Below are 26,601 nucleotides of genomic sequence, written 5' to 3'. Positions count from 1 at the left end.
CCATACCAAGACCCACTGTGATTACAGCATCAGTTAAAGACAGGGAGAAATCTTAAAAGCAGCAAGAGAAAAACAACTTGTTACATATGAGGTTATCAGAAGACTTCTCAATGGAAACATTGTAGGTCAGAAGGGAGTGGCATGATATATTCAAAATGTGAAAGAAGGAAAACACCAACTAAGAATACTCCTACCTGCCAACGTTATCATTCAGAATTAAAGGACAGATCATTTTCAACACAAGCAAAAGTTAAGAAGTTTACCACAAGATTGGCCTTACTAGAAATGTAAAAGAGACTTCCTTAAGCTGAAATGAAAAGGGTACTAATTGGTAACAGGAAAACATATGAAAGTAGAAATCAAACTGGTAAAGGTAAATATATAGTAAAAATCAGAAAAATCTAATCTTGAGAGCTTGTTTGGAGGTTCTAGCAGAGGAGCACAGCTACTCATATATCCTTGACCAAAGAACGGTCCTCCTCTATCAGGGATGGTTGTCCTCTTCGACTGAGCGTGCAGCTTCCGGAGGGACGCACATGGAGCGGTGAGGGAGGAAGGGGCACCCGCCTAACCAGCCAGATCAGCCAAATCAACTCTGGCGATCAATGGGGTGACAGATGTCGCAGCCAGATTGCCCTCACATCCAGAAAAATCTAATCTTGGAAAGGTAGTATGTTAAGCACTTATAAAATTAGTATGAAAGTTAAAATACAAAAGTAGTAAAAATAACTATACAATAACCTAAGAAATACACAGGACAAAAAGATATACACTGTGACACCAAAAATCTAAAATATGGTGTGTGAGGGGGATAAAAATATAGAGATTTAGAATGTGTTCAAACTTAAGTTGTTATTAAATTAAACCAGACTGTTACAAATATAAGTTGTTTTATGTAAGCCTCATGATAACCACAAAGCAAAAATGAAGGGTAGATACCTAAGAGAAAAATATCAAATCATAAAAAGAGTAAGAGAAGAAGAAAGGAACGGAAGGATCACAAAATAATCAGAAAACAATTAACAACATTAAAATAAGTACAGGGATGCCTGGGTGGCTCAGTGGTTGAGCTTTTGCCTTCAGCTCAGGGCATGATTTCAGAGTCCCAGGATTGAGTCTCATATCAGGCTCCTTGCATGGAGCCTGCTTCTCCTGTCTCTGCCTCTCTCTGCTTTTCTGTCTCTCATGAACAAGTAAATAAAATCTTAAAAAAAAAAATAAGTACATACCCATCAATAATTACTTTAAATGTAAAAGGACTAACTTCTCCAATCAAAAGACATAGTGGCTGAATGTATAAAAAAACAAGACCCATCAATGTGCTGTCTATAAGAGATTCACCTCAGACGTAAGGACACAGACTAAAAGTGAAGGGATGGAAAAAGATATTCCATGCAAATGGGAACCAAAAGAAAGTTGAGGTAACCATACCAATGCCTGACAAAATAGACTTTACAACAAAGACAAGAGACAAGTAAGTATATCATACAATGATAAAGGGGTCAATCCAACAAAAGAATATGACACTTGTAAATATTTATGTACCCAGCAGAGGAGCACCTAAATATATAAATGAAATATTAACAGGCCTGAAGGGAGAAATAGATAGCAATACAATAATGGTATGGGACTTTATCTCCCCACTTCCCTCAGTGGATAGAGATCATCCACAAAGAAAATCAATAAGGAAACATTATTGGCCTTAGACAACACATTAGACTAGATGGACTTAAACACATATACAGAACATTTGATTCAAAAACAACAGAGTATACATTCTTCTGATGCGTACAAGGAACATTTTCCAGGATAGAGCATAGGCTGGTCCACAAAAAAAACTCTTGATAAATTTAAGAAGACTGAAACTATATCAGGCATATTTTACAACCACAATGGTATGTAACTAGAAATTAATTACAAGGATAAAACTAGAAAATTCCCAACTATGTGGAGATTAGACAACATGTTACTAAAAAACCAATGGATCAAAGAAGAAATCAAAAGGAAAATAAAAAAATAGGGGCACCTAGGTGGTTCAGTTGGTAAAGTGTCTGACCCTTGGTTTTGGTTCAGATCCTGATCTCATGGGTTGTGCGACTGAGCCCTGTGTTGGGCTCCATGCCCAGCGGGAGTCTGCTTGGATATTCTCTCCCTCTGCCCTTTCCCCTGCTCATGTGCTCTCTTTCTCTGTCTCTCAAATACATAAATAAATCTTTTTAAAAAAAATACCTTGAGACAAATGAAAATGGGAATACAACATCCCAAAATTTACAGGATGCAGCAAAAGCAGTTCTAAGAGGGAAGTTCATATTGATAAGGCCCATGTCAAGAAACAAGAAAGATCTCAAATAAATGATCTAACTTTATAACTCAAAGAATTAAAAAATAGAAGAACAAATGAAGGCCAAAGTTAGTACAAGGAAGAAAATAACAACAAATAGAAGAGAAATAAATGAAATAGAGACTAAAAAGACAACAGAAAAGATCAATGAAACTAGAAGTTGGTTCTTTGAAAAGATAAACAAAATCAACCATTTGCTAGACTCACCAAGAAAGAGGAGACTCAAATAAATAAAATCAGAAACAAAAAAGATGTTACTGATAACACAGAAATACAAAAGTTCATAAGAGACTACTAAGAACAATTATATGCCAACAAACTGGACAACCTAGAGGAAATGGAGACATTCCTAGAAACATACAACTTTGTAAGACTGAATCATGAAGAACTAAAAACGTCAATAGACTGATTATGAGTGATAGAATCAGTAATCAAAAACCTTACAATAAACAAAAGTGTAGGACCAGATGGCTTCACTGGTGACTTTTAGCAAACATTCTAAGAAGAATCAATACCAATTCTTCTCAAACTCTTCCAAATAAGAGAAGAAAAAGGAACACTTCTAAACTCATGATTTTATAAGACCAGCATTACCTAATACCAAAACTAGACAAAGATGCCACAAGAAAAGAAAATTATAGGCCAATATGACTGATGAACATTGATGCAAACGTCTCCACCAAAATATTAGCAAACTGATTTCAACAATACATTAAAAAAAATCATACACCATGATCAAGTGGGATTTATTCCAGGGATGCAAAGGTGGTTCAACACAGGCAAATTAACCAACTTGATAATACATTAACAAAATAAAGGATAAAAATCATATGATCTTTAGACAAAATTCAACATTTATGATAAAAATGCCAAACAAGGCATACAGGGAATGTATCTCAACATAATCAAGCCTATTTATGACAAGGCCATAGCTAATATCATACTCACTGGTGAAAAGTTGAAAGCTTTTCCTTTAAGATCAGAAACAAGGATGCACACTCTTGCCAGTTTTACTCAACATAGTGTTGGAAGTCCTAGCTAGAGCAATTAGGCAAGAAAAAAGAAAAGGCATGCAAACTGGTAAGGAAGTATAAAACAGTCACTATTCACAGATGACATGATATCATATATAGAAAGCCCTAAAGACTCTACAAAAGAACTGTGAGAATAAATTCAGTAAAGCTGGATGAAGGATTCCTGGGTGGCTCAGCAGTTGAACGTCTGCCTTCAGCTCAGGGTATGATCCCAGGTCTGGGGATCGAGTCCCACATTGGGCTCCCTGCAAGGAGTCTGCTTCTTTCTCTGTTTGTGTCTCTGTCTCTCTCTGCATGTCTCTCATGCGTAAATAAATAAAATCCTTAAAAAAAAAAAAGAAAATGTGGTGTATATATACAATGGAATATTACTCAGCTATCAGAAAGGATGAATGCCTACCATTTACATTGATGTGGATGAAACTGAAGGGTATTAGACCGAATAAAATAAGTCCATTGGAGAAAGACAATTATCATATGGTTTCACTCATATGTGGAATACAAGAAACAGTGAAAGGGACCATAGGGAAGAAGGGGTAACTGGGGAAAAATCAGAGAGGAAGTCAAACCACTGTATCTTTCGTAAATGCTACAATAAACCTAGGAGTGCATTTATCTTTTCAGATTACTATTTCCATTTCCATCAGTTTTTCCCAGAATGTCAGCAGGTGACCTTATTTGGAATGAGGATTTTTGTGGATGTAATTAAGTTAAAGACCTCAAAATAAGATCATTATGGGTTAGGATGGGCCCATGATGGGTTCCTTATAAGATACAGACACAGAGGGGAGACACAGAGAGAAAAAGAAAAAGGCCATATGGAGATGGCGATAGAAATTGTGGTTATAAGGCCGCAAGACAAGGAAACCAGGAAGCACCAGAAGCTGGAAGAGGTAAGAAAGGCAAAAGAATGAAGGTGGAGCATTACCTAATACAATATAAAAAAATGAACTCAAAATGGACCCAAGCCTTAAATATAAGAGCTAAAACTATAAACTCTTAGAAGAAAACAAGAGAAAGCTTCATGACATTGGATTTGGCAAAAATTCTTGGATATGACACCAAAAGCATAGTCAACAACAATAAAAAATATGTCAAAAATTATCTTTTATGCATCGAAGGAAACTATCAACAAAGTGAAAAAGTAACCAGAGAATGGAAGAAAATATCTGCAAATTATATATCTTTGAAGAAATTAATATCCAGAATATATAAAGAATTCCTAGAACAACAAAAAGCCGAAAAAACAATTAAAAAATGGAGACAAAATCCCTTTCACAAAAATGGTGCCAAAGGCGAAGAAGAAGCCCCTGTCCCTCCCAAATCCGAAGCCAAAGCAAAGGCTTTGAAAGCTAAGAAAGTGGTGCTGAAAGGGATGCACAGTCACACACAAAAAAGATCTGCACATCACCTGCAATCCGACAACCCAAGACCCTGCGTCTTCGAAGGTAGCCCAAATATCTTCTAAAGAGTGCCCCCAGGAGAAACAAGCTTGATCACTATGCCATCATCAAGTTCCCCCTGACTACTGAGTCAGCCATGAAGAAAATAGAAGACAACACACTTGTGTTGATTGTGGATGTCAAAGCCAATAAGCACCAGATCAAACAGGCTGTGAAGAAGCTCTAGGACATTGATGTGGCCAGGGTCAACACCTTGATCAGGCCTGATGGAGAGAAGAAAGCATATGTTCGACTGGCTCCTGACTATGATGCTTTGGATATTGCCAACAAAATTGGAATCATCTAAACTGAGTCGAGCTGGCTATAAATCTAAATTTTTTCACCATTAAAAAAATGGGTAAAGAACTTGAATAGACATTCCTGCAAAGAAGACATACAAATAGCCAATAAGTACATGAAAAGATGCTCAACATCACTAATTATAAGGGAAATGCAAATCAAAATCATAATGACATACCACTTCATACATAATAGGACAGCTCTTATCAAAAACAAAACAAACAACAACAAAACAAAACAAGAAAAAAACCCAGAAAATTAGAGGTGTTGGCAAGGATGTGGAGAAATTAGAACCCTTGTGTAATTACTGGTGGGAATGTAAAATGGTATAGCTGCTGTGGAAAACAGTATGGCATTTCTTTAAAAAAAAAATCATGTATTTTGTAAGGTTTCTGGTCAATAGTAGGCTATAAGTTTTTGGGGAGTCTAAAGTTATATGTGGATTTTCAACGGCAGAGTTGGCACCCCTAACTCCCACGTTGCTCAAGGGTCAAATGAACTCTTTCTCAACAGGCATTCCTGTTGGTGTGGCTTTGCCTGAAGCACAGAGTCAGAAGTGTCTGGAAACTGAGTGCTCCAGGACTAGGAAAGCCCACACTGAAGTTTGGACCAACTCTGGGGAGTAATGTGCATCACAGAGCATCATGCAGGATCAGCCAGAAGCTGAAACTCCACTCTATGGGATTCTGACTGCAAGTGCACTTTCCCTTTCTTGGTTCCCCACTCCCTAATGTGTTTCTCCTGTGAATACTTAATAAAGCCCTTGTGCAGTATTCTCAACTCGGGGTCTGCTTCTGGGAAACTCAACCTGAGGCAGGGGAGAAAATGTCCTGACTTGTCCAGTTATAATCTGGCACCTGTACCTCCTAAATGTTTCATCTCAAAGGCTGGTATCTTTTCTCATGGGGCACTTTTTGGGCTTTCTGTTATTTCCAGATGAGAGATACCTCTTCTGGCTAGTTCCCAGAAACCTTCCTCCCCACCTTAATCTCCTCCTTCCTATGCTGTACCCCTCACAGGGGATGCCTGTAGGAATCACTTTCCCCCTCCAGGTGGCCCTCTTGGTCAGCAACCATTTCAAGACAATCTTTGTGGAATACCCAGCTCGCCCCCATAAACATACATGCTTGCCCTCTCAGAATTTTGGCCCTCCTGGAGACAGGTATTTCCTCTCTGCAGCCACAGGCTGTACCCACTCAGCCTTTGGCCTGCCCACATACTCATGTTTGCAGACATGAATGAGGAACCAGTGCCCATGTCTCCTAACTCAAGGGGACACACTTCAGTGACTGAGTGGTCCCTGAAGGCACCCGGAGGTGCACCTGGGCAGGACTGGGAGGGACGAATTCTCTAAATGTTCTTCCATCTTGGCTGATTTGTCTCCAAGCCTCTCCAGTACACCCTCAAAGTGGGGAATGGGCTGATGAACTAGCAGAACTGGTTTTTGGACAACCTTCACAGGCCTTTTAAACTTCATCTAGGACTTTGCATTAAAATGGCACCTATTGTTTTCAGGTTTGAGACCACAGCTGAAACTCCACACTAAAAGAGTCTCATTTCCACATCCAGTTACACAGATAAGACTCTTTATGCATATACTTTGCTCCAAACTTGGTAATTCTGAGCCACTCTTGGTTACAAAGCTCCACCAGCATAGAGAAACAAAGGGAGAAGCAGGCACACAACACTTCCATTCAGGTGGGAGGGAAAAGAATAAGGCCATCAACAAGAGACTGTACCTGCACACACAAGCACAACTCGCTGGGAATAATGCTGGGAACCTTTGTCATATAAATTCCATGTTCTAGCAGCTAGAATCTAGTTTATCAGAAAACCCTACATAACTTCATCCCTCTCTACCTGTTCTCTGCTGGCCAGTTTCCACAGAATTTGGGATGGATATATATATTTTGGATTCAGTTTGCCAACATATAACATCCAGTGCTCATCCCGTCAAGTGCCCCCTTCAGTGCCCGTCACCCAGTCACCCCAACCCCCTGCCCACCTCCCCTTCTACCACCCCTTGTTCGTTTCTCAGAGTTAGGAGTCTCTCATATTGTCACCCTCACTGATATTTCCCACTCATTTTCTCTCCTTTCCCCTTTATTCCCTTTCACTATTTTTTGTATTCCCCAAATGAGTGAGACCATATAATGTTTGTCCTTCTCCAATTGACTTACTTCACTCAGCATAATACCCTCCAGTTCTATCCACGTTGAAGCAAATGGTGGGTATTTGTCGTTTCTAATGGCTGAATAATATTCCATTGTATACATAGAACACATCTTCTCTATCCATTCATCTTTCTTTTTTTTAAATGTATTTTATTTATTCCTGAGAGAGAGAGAGAGAGAGAGAGAGAGAGAGAGGCAGAGATACAGGCAGAGAGAGAAGCAGGCTCTATGCAGTGAGCCTGACATGGGATTCGATCCTGGGTCTCCAGGATCAGGCCCTGGGTTTAGGCGGTGCTAAACCGCTGCCCTCCATTCATCTTTCAATGGACACTGAGGCTCCTTCCACAGTTGGGCTATTGTGGACATTGCTGCTATATACATTGGGGTGCAGGTGTCCCGGCGTTTCACTGCATCTGTATCTTTGGGGTAAATCCCCAGCAGTGCAATTGCTGGGTCGTAGCGTAGCTCTATTTTTAACTCTTTGAGGAACCTCCTCGGTTTCCCAGAGCGCTGTACCAGTTCACTTTCCCACCAACAGGGCAAGAGGGTTCCCCTTTCTCCATATCCTCTCCAACATTTGTTGTTTCCTGTCTTGTGAATTTTCCCCATTCTCATTGGTGTGAGGTGGTATCTCATTGTGGTTTTGATTTGTATTTCCCTGATGGCAAGTGATGCGGAACATTTTCTCATGTGCTTATTGGTCACGTCTATGTCTTCTTTGGTAAAATTTCTGTTCATGTCTTTTGCCCATTTCATGATTGGATTATTTCTTTGCTGTTGAATTTAATAAGTTCTTATATATCTTGGATACTAGCCCTTTATCTGATAGATCATTTGCAAATATCTTCTCCCATTCTGTAGGTTCTTTTAGTTTTGTTGACTGTTTCTTTTGCTGTGCAGCTTTTTATCTTGATTAAGTCCCAGTAATTCATTTTTGCTTTTGTTTCCCTTGCCTTCATAGATGTATCTTGCAAGAAGTTGCTGTGGCCAAGTTCAAAAAGGGTGTTGCCTGTGTTCTCCTCTAGGATTTTGATGGATTCTTGTCTCACATTTAGATCTTTCATCCATTTTGAGTTTATCTTTGTGTATGGTGTAAGAGAATGGTCTCTTTCATTCTTCTGCACATGACTGTCCAATTTTCCCAGCACCATTTATTGAAGAGACTGCCCTTTTCCCAGTGGATAGTTTTTCCTGCTTTATCGAATATTAGTTGACCATATTGTTGAGGGGCCATTTCTGGATTCTCTATTTTGTTCCATTGATCTATGTGTCTGTTTTTGTGCCAGTACCACACTGTCTTGATGATCACAGCTTTGTAATACAACCTGAAATCTGGCATTGTGATGTCCCCGGCTCTGGTTTTCTTTTTTAATATTCCCCTGGCTATTTGGGGTCTTTTCTGATTCCACACAAATATTATTTGTTCCAACTCTCTGAAGAAAGTCCATAGTATTTTGATAGGGATTGGATGAATGTGTAAATTGCCCTGGGTAGCATTGACTTTTTCACGGTATTAATTCTTCCAATCCAGGAGCATGGAATATTTTTCCATCTCTTTGTATCTTCCTCAATTTCTTTCAGAAGTGTTCTGTAGTTTTTAGGTTTACCTAAAAACTCTTTAGGTTGGTTTAGATCCTTTACCTCTTGGTTAGGTTGATTCCTAGGTATCTTATGCTTTTGGGTGCAACTGTAAATGGGATTGACTCCTTAATTTCTCTTTCTTTAGTCTTATTGTTAGTGTAGAGAAATGACACTGATTTCTGGCCATTGATTTTTGTATCCTGCCACACTGCCGATTTGCTGTATAAATTCTAGCAATCTTGGAGTGGCGTCTTTTGGATTTTCTATGTACAGTATTATGCCATCTGCAAAGAGGGAGAGTTTGACTTCTTCTTTGCCGATTTGAATGCCTTTTATTTCTTTTTGCTGCCTGACTGCTGAGGCTAGGACTTCTAGTACTATGTTGAATAGCAGTGGTGAGAGTGGACATCCCTGTCATGTTCCTGATCTTAGGGGAAAGGCTCCCAGTGTTTCCCCATTGAGAATATTTGCTGTGGGCTTTTTGTAGATGGCTTTTAAGATGCTGAGGAATGTTCCCTCTATCCTTAAAGTCTGAAGAGTTTTGATCAGGAATGGATGCTGTATTTTGTCAAATGCTTTGTCTGCATCTATCGAGAGGATCATATGGTTCTTGTTTTTTCTCTTTTTGATATGATCTATCACGTTGATTGCTTTACGAGTGTTGAACCAGCTTTGCATCCTGGGGATAAATCCCACTTGGTCATGGTGAATAATCTTCTTAATATACTGTTGGATCCTATTGGCTAGTATCTTTAGGATTTTTGCATCTGTGTTCATCAGGGATATTGGTCTATAATTCTCCTTTTTGGTGGGGTCTTTGCCTGGTTTTGGAATTAAGGTGATGCTGGCCTCATGGAATGAGTTTGGAAGTATTCCGAATTTGGGATATTCTCTAGGATAAATTAAAAAATTTTTTAAAAGATTTTATTTATTTATTCATGACACAGAGAGAGAGTGTCAGAGACACAAACAGAGGGAGAAGTAGGCTCTCCACAAGGAGCCCGAAGTGAGACTTGATCCCGGACCCTGGGATCACATCCTAAAGCCAAAGACAGACCCTCAACCGCTGAGCCACCCAGACGTCCCTAGGATAAATTTCTTAATGCTTGGAACCCTCCAAGCTGCTTAGGACCTTAAGGAGGGACTGAGATAGGCTCCAACAAAAAAGTTCACACTAGAGTTGCTGAATTAGGCACGGCCCTGCCTCTCATTTTGTACCCTTGAAGCATCCATCTCATTCTCTCGAGGACACAAGAACTGCCAGGGAGGGACATGCAAACATGATGGAATGGAGGCTGTGAGAAACATGAGGCGCCAGAACAGGATGGGGGAAAGCAGAGTGAGAAATAAAGTTGGAAAGGTGTATTGGAGTTAGCCTTTAGCGCTTCAGTGGGTAGCCCACCATGGAGCTACTCAGGGGTGAGGAGTGGGACAAACAGACTGGCTACCTGATGGTTATTTTAACCGGTATGTCCTTGGTTATTATTGAAGGGAAGCATTTTCTAAATCCAATTCTTTCAAAAAAAAAATCCAATTCTTTCACATCTATATCAAAGACTTCTTGGCAAATGTCTAGTTCTGTTCAAAATCCTAGACTTGAGGGACACCTGGGTGGCTCAGTGGTTGAGCGTCTGCCTTTGACTCAGGGTGTGTTCCGGAGTCCCAGGATTGAGTCCCACAACGGGCTCCTTGCATGGAGCCTGCTTCTCCCTCTGCCTATGTCTCTGCCTCTCTCTCTCTCTCTCTCTTATGAATGAATAAATGAATGAATGAATGAATCAATCAATCAACCAATCTTAGAAAAAACCCAAATCCTAGACTTGAGAGTCTGGCACTCAGGATACCAAGGCCCTTTCTGCAGTCACCACAGTGATCTAGAGCATTGATCTTTGAATTTTTTTCCTCTGTATCCTCAAAAGAATTTTGAAACATTATGTAATTACTCATTTCTTAAAATATCTAAATTTTTTCAGCATAAATTTAAATAGAGAATGATTTTCAGTGTACTATAAATATTGACATTTATTTTTAAAAGATTTATTTATTAGAGAGAGAGAGAGAGAGAGCTCATATGGGCAGGGGCTGGTGTGGGAAGAAAGAATCTTCCTGAAGAGTGTGGAGCCCAATGTGGGGCTTGATCCCAGGACCCTGAGATCATGACCTGAGCCATAATCAAGAGATGGCAACTTGACTGACTGAGCCAAACAGGGGCTCCAATAAATACTGACATTTAAAAATAAAGTTATTACTTTTCTTAATGAAATTTAAATATATAGTAATTTCATACCATCATCCTTTTAAGTAAATATGAACAAGTTGTTTTCTGATAGGAAATTTTGTATCTTTTTCCTCCTTGAATTCATATCTCCATTCCATTCCCTCCCCAAATTTTATGCTTGAAAGTCTTATTGCTCTCCTTATCCTACTTCTCTTCTGCATTTTGTGCTACAATTTTTATTTTTGGTGATCGTAGGCTTGGAATGTTGGCAAAAGAGCCTTCTGTATTTAAATTATCATTGTAATTGTTACCAAATGCAATTGATCAAACAAGAAGTACATGAACATCTTCACAAATGATTAAATATAAACCGAATTTTACTATAACTACATGTTTAAACCAACCAATAACCAAAAAAAAATAGTTCTCATATCCATGCATTAGTATTACTTATTGCTAGAATGAGATGATTTGGCATCAAATTTGTTTTTAGATCACATTCTTTTTTTTTAATATTTTATTTATTTATTCATGACAGACAGAGAGAAAGGCAGAGACACAGGCAGAGGGAGAAGCTGGCTTCCTCTGGAAAGCCTGACATGGGACTTGATCCTGAAACTCCAGGATCATGACCTGAACCAAAGGCAGAGGCTCAATTGCTGAGCCACCCAGGCGTCCCTTTAGATCACATTCTTAGTACTTAAAAGTCTTGTTTGTAGAAGAATAAAAGTTGTCTTCTAGTAATGTTATACAACTTCTTTGGATTCCTTTAAAGTTATTAGGTCAAAAGTTACATAGTGATCAGCTAGCAAAATTATTTTAAATTATCATTAAAACTTAATTCAATCATCATTCAATTTTGTTGAGAGCAAAGTACTGGAAATCATCTGACTAGTAAGAGCATTTTTTTATATAGTCATTGGAGAAATTCACTTTTCTCAATTTCAGGAAAGCATACCTAAAAGTCTTTATCAAGAATTATGAAATAATTATTAATTATACCCATGTAGCAGAGACGGTCCTATGTACTTAACCACACTCTACTTCATTTCCTTTTTTTCTAGGCATATAGGGAGAGTACATTGTTTGCCCTCCCTTGCAACTTCTTAGAGCTGTGTCATTAGGTACTGATCACTGAACAGTGAGCAGGAATGACATGCTTCTGAGATAAGGCAGTTAATAGCTGGTGACCTCCCTTCAGTCCTCTCTGCCCCAGCAACATGGGAGACCATGAATTCCAGATGGTGTAACTACAAAGTAGAAGGCTAACTAATCCCTTTGGACTTTACATGAACAAAATATGTACAAGACATTATGTTCCCACGGTGTGGAACTTGGTAATGTGTCAGTTTGGCTAGACTGAGCCATGTTTCCCTGATTTTGTTCCTCTGTGTTTCTGATTAGAGTGGGCCACAAGATAGATTCCTGCATTGGTTTCAAAGAGTAGAAGTGAAAAATGAAGTCATTTTGTAGCCCATATACATTGTCATTGATCTGCTCCCTTACCTCCTTGGTGTGAAGAGTGGCTGGGTCTGCAATCACTCCAAGTTCCCTTACAGCCTCCTTTAGCTTCTCTGATTCCTGGGCCATGGTTGTGAGTTCAGTTCTTTGATAAAGAGCTCTGGCCTCTGCAGATCAACTACACTACCAAGGTCAGAGGCAATAAGAACTGACAGTTTTCAGCCCATCCTCATGGACTCTACTTTGACTTAAACTTGCTCTCCCATATCTTATTTCCATCTTCCCTTCCTGACTGCCTACCCTGTGGACTTTAGATCCAGTTTCAACTGTGAAGACAACAGACTTATAGAGATTGCTTCATTAGATTTAACACTCATATAAGCTCAAATCCTTGTAAAAAAAAATCCCTTAATACGCTCAGTAGTTCTGCTTCTCTGACTGAATTTGGACTGATACACAGGGTTACTTACACAGGGTTAATTTGCTACTGTGGTATAGTGTATTCTATTTTGACTAATATAATGTTTCTTTATTCTTTCACTTGGAGGTATCTTCTTTCACTGGTTAAGTTTATAAAGGGTTGGGAAAACACAAATATTAATTTCTATACACGTTTGCTAGTAAGTTAACTGATGAAATGTTTCTATTTATGCACTTTATTTTCCTAAAAACTGTGAGACTAAAGACATAACTCATCTAACACCAATTATTGACAAAGCCAGTCTACACTATCAAACCAGTCATCTAAAAAGACTGTCAGAAAAAGTCTGGGTTTGTTTTTCAGTTCAAATAAATGTGCTAATATGTATTTTATAACTACCTTGTTTATTCTATAGATGGATAATACATGGAACCTAGTCTTATTAATAAACAGGGTGCTACTATCTTTAATATTTCTTTTTTAAAAATTGATTTGAGAGAGAGAGGGAGCGCGCGCGCACGCACGCACAAGAAAGAGAATGTGAGCGCATGAGTGGGAGGGGTGGAAGGAGAAGATGAAGGAGAGAGAATCCCAAGCAGACTCTAAGCTGAACACAGAGCATGATGTGGGGTTTGATCTCACAACCATAAGATCACAATCTGAGCTCAAACCAAGAGTTGGATGCTTAACCAATTGCACCACTGAGACACCCCTTTAGTATTTCTTACCATTATTCTCTTTTCTAGAATTTTGTAAGATTCTCCCTTAAGAGAACTGTGTTCTTTGATGTCTCTTGGAAATGAGTTAAGTCAAAATTTCAGTGCAGGGCACCTGTCTGGCTCAGTTACTAGACCATGTGACTCTTAATCTTGAGATTATTAGTTCAAGCCCTACATTGGATGTAGAGATTACTTAAAAAAAAAAAAAAGCAAATAAAAAATATTAAAAAAAAAAAAAGAGGGTGCCTGGCTGGCTCAGTTGGTGGAGTAGGCAACTTTTGATCTTGGGATCATATTGGGAAAACTGGACAGCAACATGTAAGATGATGAAACTCGACCACTTTCTTATACCACACACACAAATAAACTCAAAATGTATTAAAGACCGAAACATGAGACCTTAAGCCATAAAACTCCTAGAATAAAAAATATATATAGGCAGTAACTTCTTTGACATCACCCTTGGCAACATTTTTCTAGATACGCCTCCTTCAGCAAAGGAAACAAAAGCAAAAATACAATGTTAGAATTACACCAAACGAGAAAGCTTTCGCTTATCAAAAGGAAACCATCAACAAAATGAAAAGAACCTACTGAATGGGAGAAGACACTTGTGAATGATATGTCCAATAAGGGGTTAATACCCAAACTTCAGAAATTAGCAATTCAAGACCAAAAAAATTTGATTAAAAAATGGGCAGGGGACCTGAATATCTTTTTTTCCACAGAAGATATACAGATGGTGAACAGACCCATGAAAAGATGCTCAACATCAATAATCATCAGGGAAATGCAAGTCAAAACCACAATGACATATCATCTGATACCTGTTAGAATGACTAATATCAAAAAGAGAGGAAATGACAAGTGTTGGTGAGGATGTGGAGAAAAAGGAACCCATTTATTTATTTATTTATTTATTTATTTATTTTTAAGGAACCCTTTTACACTTTTGATGGGAATGTAAATTTTGTAGGCACTGCAGAAAACAGTATTAAGGGTCATCAAAAAATTAAAAATAGAAATACCATAGGATACAGTACTCCACTATTGGGTATTTACCCAAAGAAAATGGAAATATTAATCTGAAAAGATATATGCATTCCTATGTTTATTGTAGCTTTTACAAAAGCCAAAATATGAAAGAAGCTTACAAGTCTATTGATAGAGGAATGGTAAAGGAGATGTGATATACATGTAAAATGGAATATTACTTAGCCATAACAAAGAAAGATCTTGCCATTTGGGACAGTATGGATGGACCTAGAAGGTATTATGCTAAGTGAAATAAGTCAGAGAAAGATAAATATCATACAATTTCATTTATATGCGGAATCTAAAAAACAAAAGAAACAAAAAGCTGAAAGAACTATTAACTAGTAACAGGGTATTAAGTACCAAGGAGTAAAGATAACTCTCAAGAATATAGAAACAGCCGTTACAGGGAGCAACCACCTCCTACTACCTTTAGGGCTGAGGCAGAGTATCCAAGGATGAAAGAAACTTGGAAGAGCCTTCCTACCCAACTGCTGTGAGATTCAGACCGCACTGGGGAAAGGGTAGTTATGGCCCATTGGATGGTTGAAGTTTGCTGAAGGGCTACAGGTGTGGCTGGCAAGCAGGAAACTGCCCACTGAAGTGTCACTGAATTCACTAGGATGCCACCCTCTGAATGTCCTAGCCACCTGTGTGTATGTTGGGGAGGGGTGTTACGGTTCTGCAAACCATTTGCTTCTGTATACCACAAAAGCAAGAAGTTAAGTGAAGTATACTAGAACTAAGAAGATAAGATCCTTCATTTGCCTGTGTTCCTCTAGGGCTCTTTTTTGACAAAGTTAAATGCTGTGCCAGCTGGCAGAGAAGAAACATTCACAGGGTCCTAGTTGGACTCCAGTATTTCGAAGTATGTAAAAGAATGTATTTGGAACTGAGAGGCTATAAATTGATAACAGGCACACATACGGTCTGAGGCACAAAAGTTAATGTATTTGATTATGAAGTGCTCTCCCAGACTCCCCTAGGTATGTTACACTATATATACAGTATGTGTACCATACTGTCTTTGTAAAATCTAAGCAATTCTGAATTCTGAATATGTTTCAGACCTCAGGGTTTCGGTTAAGGGACTGTGGACCTGAACAACCAGTTTGTTGTTAGCGGGTCTTGTAAACCTCAGAGCACAGCTATCTGAAAAACTGGGGGGAAGTATGAGTCAAGGGCTTCTGCCTTTACTGACGACCAAATTCATCATTAGCTGGCTTGAAGCCTGAAGCAGTTAAAATACCCGAGAACCTGAGTTCTTGTTTGACATAAGTGACAAGCCTTGGCTCAGCTTGCCTCTCATATAGCTTGGGTAAGGCTTCTATCAATACATGACTTTTTAATACTACTGAGCCCCTGGAATCTGACCCAATAGGATTTTTTCCTCTTATGGTGGAGTATGATTTTAATATAAGGACAGAAACCTTGAGTTATCTCCATTACAGTTCTAATGCCACGGGTTGCAAACTCAAATTTCCTTATGGGTTAGGCACACAAATTAAATGAGTGGAACATGCAGATAAAAGACAACAGGGAGCAATGGTGACAGTAGAAATCTATAGAGCATATGCTTCATATAAAGAAGGCAGTTGCAATGTAACCCCTGCATATTGTTGCCATGCATATCCAAAAATCTGGATAGTCTAATTTTTCAAGAGAAGACGGAAATTCAGACTTTAAAATGCAAAAATGTCAAATTTTAAATCATAAAAATGCTGTAAGATAAATATAAATATACATATTGGGAAATTCAGCTTATAACTCCTACCCTAACCTTATATGCTAGGTCCTATGGCAAATGCTGGTAGCTTAGATATCCTGGTTGGCTGTTACATTAGTAATCCCTAGTAAACCATGACCCTCTGTATTCACAACTCTGTATAGTTCCTTTCTACATTGACTCTGGGCTTGGCTGTATGACTTGCTTTGGCCAATGGGACATTACCAAGTGTGGTGTGCCAAAGGCATGATAATCATTTGCTCACTGGGACTTGTCTTCTTGGAAGCTAGTCACCATACAGAAGCTTGAATGATAAGACACCAGGGGAAGAAGAGAGGCCTCAGAGGATGAGAAGCCATTGTGATGAGCTTCCAGCTGACTACAGTCTCATGAGTAACCTTAACTTATACTATGTGGGACCAGCTGTGTCCAGTCAACCCACACAATTGTAAAAATAAGCCACTGTTATTTTAAGCTACTAAGTCTTGGGTGTGGCTTATTATGATACACTAAGTAACTGAAACAGGTCATTTATTCTAACTCCTGTTTCACTAACGAATGTCCCAAGGCCCAGACAGGGGAAGGGGCCTGGTGAAATTCAAACAGCAAATTAGTGGCAATAACTTTCCAATTCTGTGCTCTTTCTTCCTACTGCTTCTAATTCTTTTGGTGGAAAGTGCCAGATAAGGACTATGAAATTTCAAATCCTACCGGTGTGGTACTTACACTACGTCCTCCAGGAGTACAAATTGCCGTAATCCTTAGAAATGGAAAAATTTCTAGGTCACTGAGTCCCCTCACTCCACAGGTGCAGAAAATTCCAAACACTAGAGAAGGAGAAAAGCAGGCCCTGATATTTGGAAGCTGGCCTGGTACAACTATCCAGGCTGTAATGTTACTAGACGATAGATGGTCCTCTTAGGTAGGCCTTGGGTTCTCCTTTTGGAACATAATTTCACAGAACATAAACACCAGATGGGGCCATTCTCTGTGGATAGATCAAAACAGAAACAAGATAATTTCTTAATTATATTTGAATGCAGGTAAAAAAAAATGAACAGTGTCCAAACCACCAAAAATGGCCCAACATCCCCCATCCTGGTTAATGAGGAGGTTCCTGCTTCTTTAGCAATTACAGCTTCAGCCTCAATCTATTGTTCCCTCGGTCCAGGCATGAGATGCCCGATCACAGAATTATCCCTACTTCCTGACAGCATCTAATCCAGAGTAGAGCCTCACTTCCTTAAACCCTCTTCCAAATCACCTAACGACTCTTACTGAGCCGCCTAGGATTTCTCTTGGCGGGTGTTCTCCCTCCCTGCAGCCAGTAAAAAACTCAACTTGCTCAATCAGTATGTACCCGACGGCCTTCGGTTAGCGGATCGACCTGACAAAGTTCACACAGAGCTGAAGGCCGACTTCACTAAGAGTCTCCAGGTCTTCAGCTGCGGTCCTCCTTAGCGCCTCCTCTTTTGGTTAATGTCTATTTTCCCACCACCAGAATCAAGCACCATGATAACAGAGTCCTTCCTTGTAAAGTTCGGAGCTGACTTCAGACCTGGCAGAGTCTGAAAGTTTAAAAAACAATTATTTTCTGAAGAATGAGTAAGAGGGGCTCAGTATACACAGGTTCCCTTTCATCTCTCAGTCACCCCCACTTCGTGGTGCGTACAGACAATACCGCAGTTCATCGCCATAAACCCACTTTCCCCAACGAAATTTCCGAACCTCTCACTTCTGGGTTGCCCATCCTCTCAGAGCCTCTCCTTTGCCCGACGTTCCCTCGCTTGCTGGTCCCTCCTACACCCGAGCCCCAAGCCCTCCTAGTGCACCTAGAACCCACCTGTCTCCAACATCTGTCCCTACCACAGCACGCTCGCGGACCAGCCGCGTCGCTCGCTACCTAGGCGTAGACTGGGCACTGCGGCATCGACTGCGCATGTGCGGAAACCGGTCTCACAGGCAGGATCTCCGAAGTTTCCGTCCCGGTCCGAGTCGCCGGAGGCTGCCAGGAAGTCAGGAGAAGCTAGCCGGAAGGAGAACCCGCGCGCAGGTCTTTCTGGGACATGTAGTCGCGGCGTTCCCGAGGCCCTCTTTTGAGGGGGCCCTTAATTCTTTAGGTTTGCACGCCCCATGTCCACAGTCCAGTGCTACTTTCGGCTCAGAATTCAGCTTCGGGGTGCCAAGAGAGATTAGCCCGGTATTGACTTCTCGTTCCCACAGCGCTCTGCGGGGCCCCCGGCGCCTGCTGGGAGCTGTAGTCCTCGGTCTGCGTACTGCGTTCGCCGAGGGGGAGGGCGGAGCTGCCGGCGGCCCGGGCGGGCTGGCAGCTAGAGTGGGTAAGATAGCCGCCTCCGCCTCTGCCGCCTCCGCCGTCGCCTCCTCCGCCCGGGCCGTTCGCTGCTGCGCGGGGAGAGCGAGGCGGGGCCGCCGGGGCCGCCATGGAGCCCGACTCGGTGATTGAGGACAAGACCATCGAGCTCATGGTGAGTGAGGCCCGCTGGACCGTTCTTCCGTCCGGCCGGCCGCGGGCGGGCCTGCCCGCCTCAGCGTCCGGCGCGAGGCCGCCCCGGGCCTTCCCGGCTGCTTTGGCCCGGCCCTGGGTCCTCGCTTTCCCTGGCCTCGGGGCTGGCGCGTTTCCTCCGGATCCCTCGAGATCTCAGGCCGGCCCTGGCCCGGCCCCCTCCATACTCCTCGGTTCTCCTTCCTCCCTCTGTCCTATATCCGGGCCCATCTCTCGAAGGACCCTCGCTAGCTTATGCTGTGGCCTTAGCTCACGCTCGCTGTAGCATCTCATTCTCCTTCTCTTAGAAGGAGATTTCCCCGCTCTGTTTCCCCGGCGCAGGCCTGCACCTTTCTTGCAAGCCCCACTGAGGCCGAATGAGATGGTGGTGGGCGGGGGGGGGGGGGGGGATACGGAGGAGGTGGGTCAGGGCTCGGTCTCCGCGTCCTAGTAGGGGCCTCAGCACCCTCTCCCCAGCGTAGGGCTGTGTGGATGCCGGGATAGGCCGTCCAGGGGTGGAGGTGGGGAGGTCTGGGGTTTGAGGCTCTGACGGACAGGGGCCTCTTTCCCGGCCCCTGTGGTGTCCGGCTTCTCGGACAAAGGGTTTCCTACTCCGCGGTGAGGGATGTTTGCATAGCGAGGCCCCAGGTACTCTGGATTCCATCTCCCAGGAAAGAAAAACCGCAACTTGGTGTTTCCCAGCGTTGCTTTGGGAAAATGGGGGTGGGGGGGTGGGGGGTGGTTTGTCCTCCTCACTGCCGCCAGTTCTTTCCTATTAAAAAAAAATAGAGAATCCTGGGCCCCTAGGGGAAGCGATCCCTCTTCTATTACAGACCACTGGTAGCCATACCAGACTCCCCGGCCCTAAGGACACCCCAGCCGCTTTCCATTTTACGACTTGGAGCCAGAAGGGGTTTTTAGAAACAGAACTACGAGAGAGTGGCTAGTAGAAGCGAAGAACTTGGTGCTCGGTAGATGATTCGGTGGAAGAAAAGAAACATGGCAGCTGTTACCTGCCAATTTGAACATTGGGGAAATCAGCCCGGGCTCTGGAGAGTTGGGAGGAGGAAGTCTTTACCTCAGCCAACGGACATGCCCAGGGTTTCTTCCTGTGGAAACCTTGACAGTTTCTTTGTATCTCTCCTACCACAGTAACAACCCCCTACCCCTGGGTTGAGAGGAAAGGTGAAAGAATCTACTTAACCCAGCAAAATGTTTTCCTAGCCAGATTTTCTCCAGTGTGAAAATGTTTATTGAGTCAGTGATTCCACTGGGTAGGGTCGGTGACATCAGAGCCACTTCCCTCATTTAATGCTATAAATAATAAATGGTGACACAAAGTCTGTTGGATAGCTAGCTGCATGGTTTCTGTGGATGATGGTATCTGGGGAGTTGAGATGCGTGTTTTAAAAATGGAAGTACAGTAGCATAAATACACAGCTTAGTATTTGCTGCCCTTTGCATAATTCACAGAACTAGCCAGTATTCTTTAAAACTAGGGGGAAAAAAAAAAAAAAAGCTTTGGTTGGTTCTGCTTTGTGTGCTCACACGTGTGCTTGCCTTTTAAAGGATGTTGTCACGTGTGAATTTCGATTTTCATTAAGTAATTTTTCCTTTTTAGTGTAATTTATCAAACTATTGTAGTGAAGGCTTTGACATTCTGGAAATTTTATAGGGGTTATTTTGGTAAAATATCTTATTGGAATTCCATATATAATATGTATTCTAATGGATGTACAGTACATGTCCTCACAACTGGAGGAGTGCTTCATATTGAAAGACTGTAACTTGGTGCCTTTGAAATTGGCTGTTCTGTGCTCCTTCCATTTCCATTTAAAAAATAAAATGTCTTTATTTTCAAAAGAAATAGAAGAAATACAGTGTAATTAATTTAGTATTTTTGAATGGTAAAACAAAAAAATCTCTGGCCTAAATTTATTGGTTTTTCATGCTCATGACTTTAAAAAAGTTTTTGATTATACATGATTTTACTTGCTTATGATCTGAAAAGGTATTTCAGCCTTTCAAGGACATTATAAACTGGGATTCTCAGAAAATTTAACAAAGATCAATTTTGAAATGACTTTTCATATTCAGATTTTGATATTCTTTCAAAGGGATACCAGTTAAGACTCTTCAGCAACCCTTTTCATGACCATATATGTATTTATCTTAGTATAGTAGATAGGACAGGTATTTAACAACTGATTTAGTAAATCCAGGATTGTATGTAGGAATGATAATGCCTTAAAATCTAATTGCATGTAGCTCCCTGTATTCACTGTAATTTTTTTTTAATAAGATTTTTTTTTAATTTTTTTTTATTTATTTATGATAGTCACAGAGAGAGAGAGAGAGGCGCAGAGACATAGGCAGAGGGAGAAGCAGGCTCCATGCACCGGGAGTCCGATGTGGGATTCGATCCTGGATCTCCAGGATCACGCCCTGCGCCAAAGGCAGGCGCCAAACCGCTGCGCCACCCAGGGATCCCTATTCACTGTAATTTAATGACAGTTTCCAGAACTAGGTTAAAAGTACTTTTTATATTGGTTTCAAAATAACATGATTGAAAGAAAGGAATGGGTTAAACTGATGGTATGTTGAAAGCCTAAAGCATGAAATATTTTTCGATTTTTATGAGTCAGCTTCAGTACTTAAATATTTGTGATTGTGGTGCCTGTACCAGTCTGGTACTTAATGGTTAACAGGATAATAACTTTCATTTGATACTCTAGAGAGTGCTCTAATATTAAAGACAGGAAACAGACTTTTTGGGCATCTCCAGTTTCTTAATCTTCATCCTTCCACTTCCTTTGATTTGATTCTTTCTTTCTTTCTTTCTTTCTTTCTTTCTTTCTTTCTTTCTTTCTTTCTTTCTTTCTTTCTTTCTTTTTTTACTTGTACTTTTTTTAGTTTACTAAGAAATAAAGCTGGTGCTAGCCTAATAATTCAATCTCCAAAATATACCCCTCCACCTGTCTTGTGATTCCTACCTCTGCCTCAGGCTCGGTCCACAAAGATTGCTTTTCCAATTGACCTACCTCCCATAGGGTTCATGGAGTCTTCAATATAGACTATAAACTCTTTTTTTTTTTTAAGATTTTATTTATTTATTCATGAAGACACAGAGAGAGAGAGACAGAGACATAGGCAGAGAGAGAGATGCAGGCTCCACGCAGGGAGCCTGATATGGGGCTCGATCCTGGGACTCCAGGATCATGCCCTGGGCCGAAGGCAGGCGCCTAACCGCTAAGCCACCCAGGCGTCCCTAGACTATAAACTCTTGACTGAGACAACTGAATTTATAATTGCTGATAGTCTAATAATAATTTAACCACCAAATGACTTTTCTTGGCCTTATATTGGACCACTATTGTACCTAGTTTGTGGAACTATTTTTGAAATTTCCGACTTTGGTAAAATGAGTGTATTATTAATGAGGTAGAAAAGTAGTAATCCGGGATCCCTGGGTGGCGCAGCGGTTTAGCGCCTGCCTTTGGCCCAGGGCGCGATCCTGGAGACCTGGGATCGAATCCCACGTCGGGCTCCCGGTGCATGGAGCCTGCTTCTCCCTTTGCCTATGTCTCTGTCTCTCTCTCTCTCTGTGTGACTATCATAAATAAATTTAAAAAAAAAATTAAAACAAAAAAAAGAAAAGTAGTAATCCATTTGGAAGTATCCAAAGTTTATGAGGCTATGTCTAGTGTGATGGACCTCACTGGAAAGTATTAAAACTGCATTATGTGTCCTATGATGTTTACTAATGCTTGAGTTAGGAATAAGAGTTGATATTCGGGCCCTCATTACTAGAAAGCACTCACAGAACTGCTGGTTGGAAGAGAAAGATGGTAAGTTTTCCCTCGTAGAAGATAGCAGAAATTGATATTTGGAGTTAGGAAACGGAACCCTGCTTCCTCTATGGGTGTGAAGGCATGCCATGCCCACTTCCTTCCCCAAACACAAATTAATGGGCAGTTTATACTCAATTGTTAGCTGTTGGATGGTTCCCCTCTTTGCTAAGTGACTTTAAGTGACTCATTTTCCTTTTGTGTTATCTCTAAGTGGCTGTATTACTTGTTGAATTTAGTAATACAGGTAAAATATGTTGGACCTTCTTAAGAATGTAAGGTATCAATGCCTTTTCAGAGCTTGTTAAAGTACAGGCAGGCTACATGGCCAAGGAGATGAAAGAAACTAAATGAAGTTGTGGAGGATGTTTCAATTTTTTCTTTTTGGATTTTTTCCTCTTCCTGTCATTGGTTTTCTAAGTGGAATAAGTGGATTTAGTGACTCTTTCAAGAAATTGGATCTTAGTTTGTCATTATCACTTATCCTTATGTGCTCCTAACCATGTGTTTTACCAAACGCAGATTAAATAGACAAAAGTTTAAAAAAAATAGACAAAAGTTTAAATAGAGTCTGAATGAAATAAACCACGTATGTATTTATAGGCAGGCATTACCTGCCTCAGGAGGCTGTGGTTCAGGTATACCAATTTTTGCTCTTGGTTTGGAGTAGTTTAGATGTTCCTTCAGAATTGACGAGGACAAACATGATCCTGTGCAAATGTCTTGGTACCCCTGGCTCTTGACCGCTCTAATCTGAAAACAGCACAGGAAAATCACTAGGTCATTACATAGATTCACAGAGCAGCACAGCCAGTCACTTGGCTTTTGAAAAATGTGCGTTGTTTGGACCTTCCTGGTCCATTTATTCTTTCTTTCTTTCTTTCTTTCTTTCTTTCTTTCTTTCTTTCTTTCTTTCTTTCTTTCTTTCTTTCTTTCTTCTTTTTCAGTGTAGTACTGTCATGTATTTTCTCTTCTTTATAATTGTCTTAATATTTTCTTTAGCTTTATGTAAGAATACAACATATGATACATAGGATATACAAAATGTGTGTTAATTACTTGTTTATGTTATTGATAAGGCTTCCAATCAAGAGTAGGCTATTAGCAGTTAAGTATTTGGGGAGTCAGAAGTTATATGCAGATTTTCTGTTACGTGTTTCAGTGCCCTTAATCTCCCATGTTGTTCAAGGATCAACTGTATATCCCTCCGAGTAGTGCTGTTTGATCCTATGAATTTTGTACTCTGTGGTTCCTGGGTTCCACCTGGTGGTATTTATACTTTAAAGGAAAGAAAGCATTTCAAGTCATAGTAATTTCAGTTCCAGATTCTCTTCCAGCTTTTCTTCCCACATTCTTTACTTATTCTCTAATTCAGCCAAATGGCAGACCAAGGCTCTTCAGATTTTGCTCACATTATTATTATTTATTTATTTTTGTCAGCTCTGATATTAACCACGTCCATGTATTGAAGGCTACTGATATTTACTGGGGGGACCTAATAGTTGGCTCTCTGACCCAATTTGGGTCAAACCAATTTGTTTGGGTCAAATCTCAGCAATTCTCTCTTCCACCTGTACTGAGAAAGTCCTGTCTACTCAAAACAATTTAGATGCCATCTCTTTTGATGTCAGTTTACATTATGGTGGCACATACTGTTTTGTTTTTAGAGCACTGCCTATATGATGTTCACCGTTAAATGAAATGAATGAATTCTGGCACCTTGTATTTATGTTGTGGCACGTAACATATTCTAGGTTCGTATTATGGTTTCCTGTTTGTGTCCCCTATTAAGTGATAAACTCACAGTGCCCTGTTAGAGTATGCGTTCAGTAAGTATTGATGAATTTTCCTGTCGATTGTTGATGTGCATTATTGCTGTCTATATGATAATTCTCACCTGTAGTAATGATTCTTATCATAATCTATTCCTAACTCTTATGGGACTTATTATCCCCCTTCTGTGTATCATAAAATCTTGTGATCATGTCTAAATTTCCCTTCCAGAGGCTACATTGTCTTTTGAATCCTTCATAATGCTTAGTACCTGGGTGTGCAGTAGATACATTGATTTAAATTAATGTGAGGGTTTTTTTTTCATGATGTGAAATGTTTTTAATGTTTTACTTTTGATAACTTTAAGATAAAGGCGAAGATGACTAAAGGAAAAAGACTGATAAGGCAGAAGAGGAGGGTGGTGTGTGATGAACAGACATCCGTAGACATTTAAAAACCATTATTTACAGACTTTACACGATTTACATACATCTCAGAGAGTGGTTGATACAAGGTATTGAGGAGACTAAATTCTTTTTCTATCTGTGGATGTGAACTTGCTGGAGTCGGTAAATTCTGAGGATTCTATGACCTTAGAAAAGCATGCTTTAGCAGCAAGGGTATAGGCCTTATAGAGAAGCACCTAAGTTTGTATATTAGCTCTGTCACCTACTGGCTGTGTGACCTTAAGAAAGTTAACCTTTCTGTGCTATGATTTCATTATCAGTAAAAAGAAAATGTAGGTTTTGCTCCAAGTTGTTGGGGGCGGGGGGGATAATGGGGAGAGTCGTATTTGAAAGGGTCCTTGCAGATGCTTGTCTCAGCAACTGCTTGCCATACTAACTTCCCCACAACTACAGGGACTGGGTTCTGTGAAGCACAGTCAAGGCAGATGTTTTAATCTACCGCCCCCCCACCTCCCCGCTTAGTTGTGCATGTATTTATTTGTGAGGCTCTACAGAGGCCTGACATTGAGATGCTTTTAGCAGTCTGTTTAATGACCTATCTTTAGGGGAAATGATGAAATCATACAGAATCAGTATTGGAAACTTGGGAAGTGGAAGTAGTATTAAAATTACTAAGAATTGCCAATTAAGCATAATTAGACCTGTACTCTACCTACAGAGAGAACCCACTCAACTCTGTTTTAGGTATGCTGGTAGTACAGGACTGGTGATTAGTTCGTATTAACATTGAGCATTGTGATTTATGATTGATTGATTTAATTTTGATGAGGAAATTAAGATTTTTGGAGTTCTTGTTTCAATGAAACTGATGATTTTGACCTTTAACAGAATAAGCAGTGAGTATTATACAGATTTCCTCCTGAGCTGTATTGTTCATTGAATTAGTTGACAAAGGGGGAAAAAACCTGTCGGTCAAGAATGTGCTTGTTAGCCTCAGTTAAGTTTCTGTTGATCACAATTGCCTAACAGGAAGTTTGTCTTTGTAGGCAAATGAGAGACAAACCAGGAAGACCTGACAATCCAGTAGGGTATCTCTAATCTGGATCTTATTTTTGTTTTCACAAAATTCAAAGATTGCAGAATTCTGTGATGTCAGCAGGAAACATTTTTAGGATACTCCCGCTCATGGTTAGTTCATAGACTGGAAAGCTGTGAAGTAGAAGCAGTGGGATATTAGTATGTAAGATGAAAAAAAAAAAGTCTGTGAGTAGAGAGATGGGTAAATACAATAATATAATGAATATAGGAAACCGTTCTAATAGCTTGCCTCAGATCCTCAGAAGAAAAATTAAGTGAGAGCTCTACTACTGAGAAAAAGGAATTTGAGTCATTTTATTTTTTATTTTTTTAAGAGTTAAATTGAGAACACTTAACCAGTTTTGGGCACTAATAATAAATATATTTTGGTTCTCCTAAATGATTATTTGGGAGACTCAAAGAGAAAGGAGCAGAGGAGAGGAAGAACTCAGTCCTTACACTCCTGACCTGGCTTCTATTAATCTTTGCAGCCCTAGCATAAGGCCTGGTGCCAATTAGGCATTTAGTAAATATTTGAAGG

General features: G+C 40.3%; 1 protein-coding gene across 6 annotated transcripts in view; it reads left to right on the top strand.

Annotated features, from left to right (window-relative positions):
- Positions 1 to 18,742: 18,742 nt before the first annotated feature.
- FBXW11 (F-box and WD repeat domain containing 11) overlaps positions 18,743 to 26,601 on the top strand; it is a 126,196-nt gene continuing 118,337 nt past the window's right edge. For all 6 annotated transcript variants that reach the window (XM_055325300.1, XM_055325296.1, XM_055325301.1 and 3 more), the window contains exon 1: positions 18,743 to 18,938. In XM_055325300.1, coding sequence (XP_055181275.1) covers positions 18,894 to 18,938 — 45 coding nt within the window. In that variant the 5' untranslated portion in view covers positions 18,743 to 18,893. The remainder of the gene's footprint in view (positions 18,939 to 26,601) is intronic.

This window comes from Nyctereutes procyonoides, unplaced genomic scaffold (genome assembly GCF_905146905.1).
Source record: "Nyctereutes procyonoides isolate TBG_1078 unplaced genomic scaffold, NYPRO_anot_genome, whole genome shotgun sequence".
Classification (NCBI taxonomy): Eukaryota; Metazoa; Chordata; class Mammalia; order Carnivora; family Canidae; genus Nyctereutes; species Nyctereutes procyonoides.
This window is presented reverse-complemented; position numbering and strand designations above follow the sequence as displayed.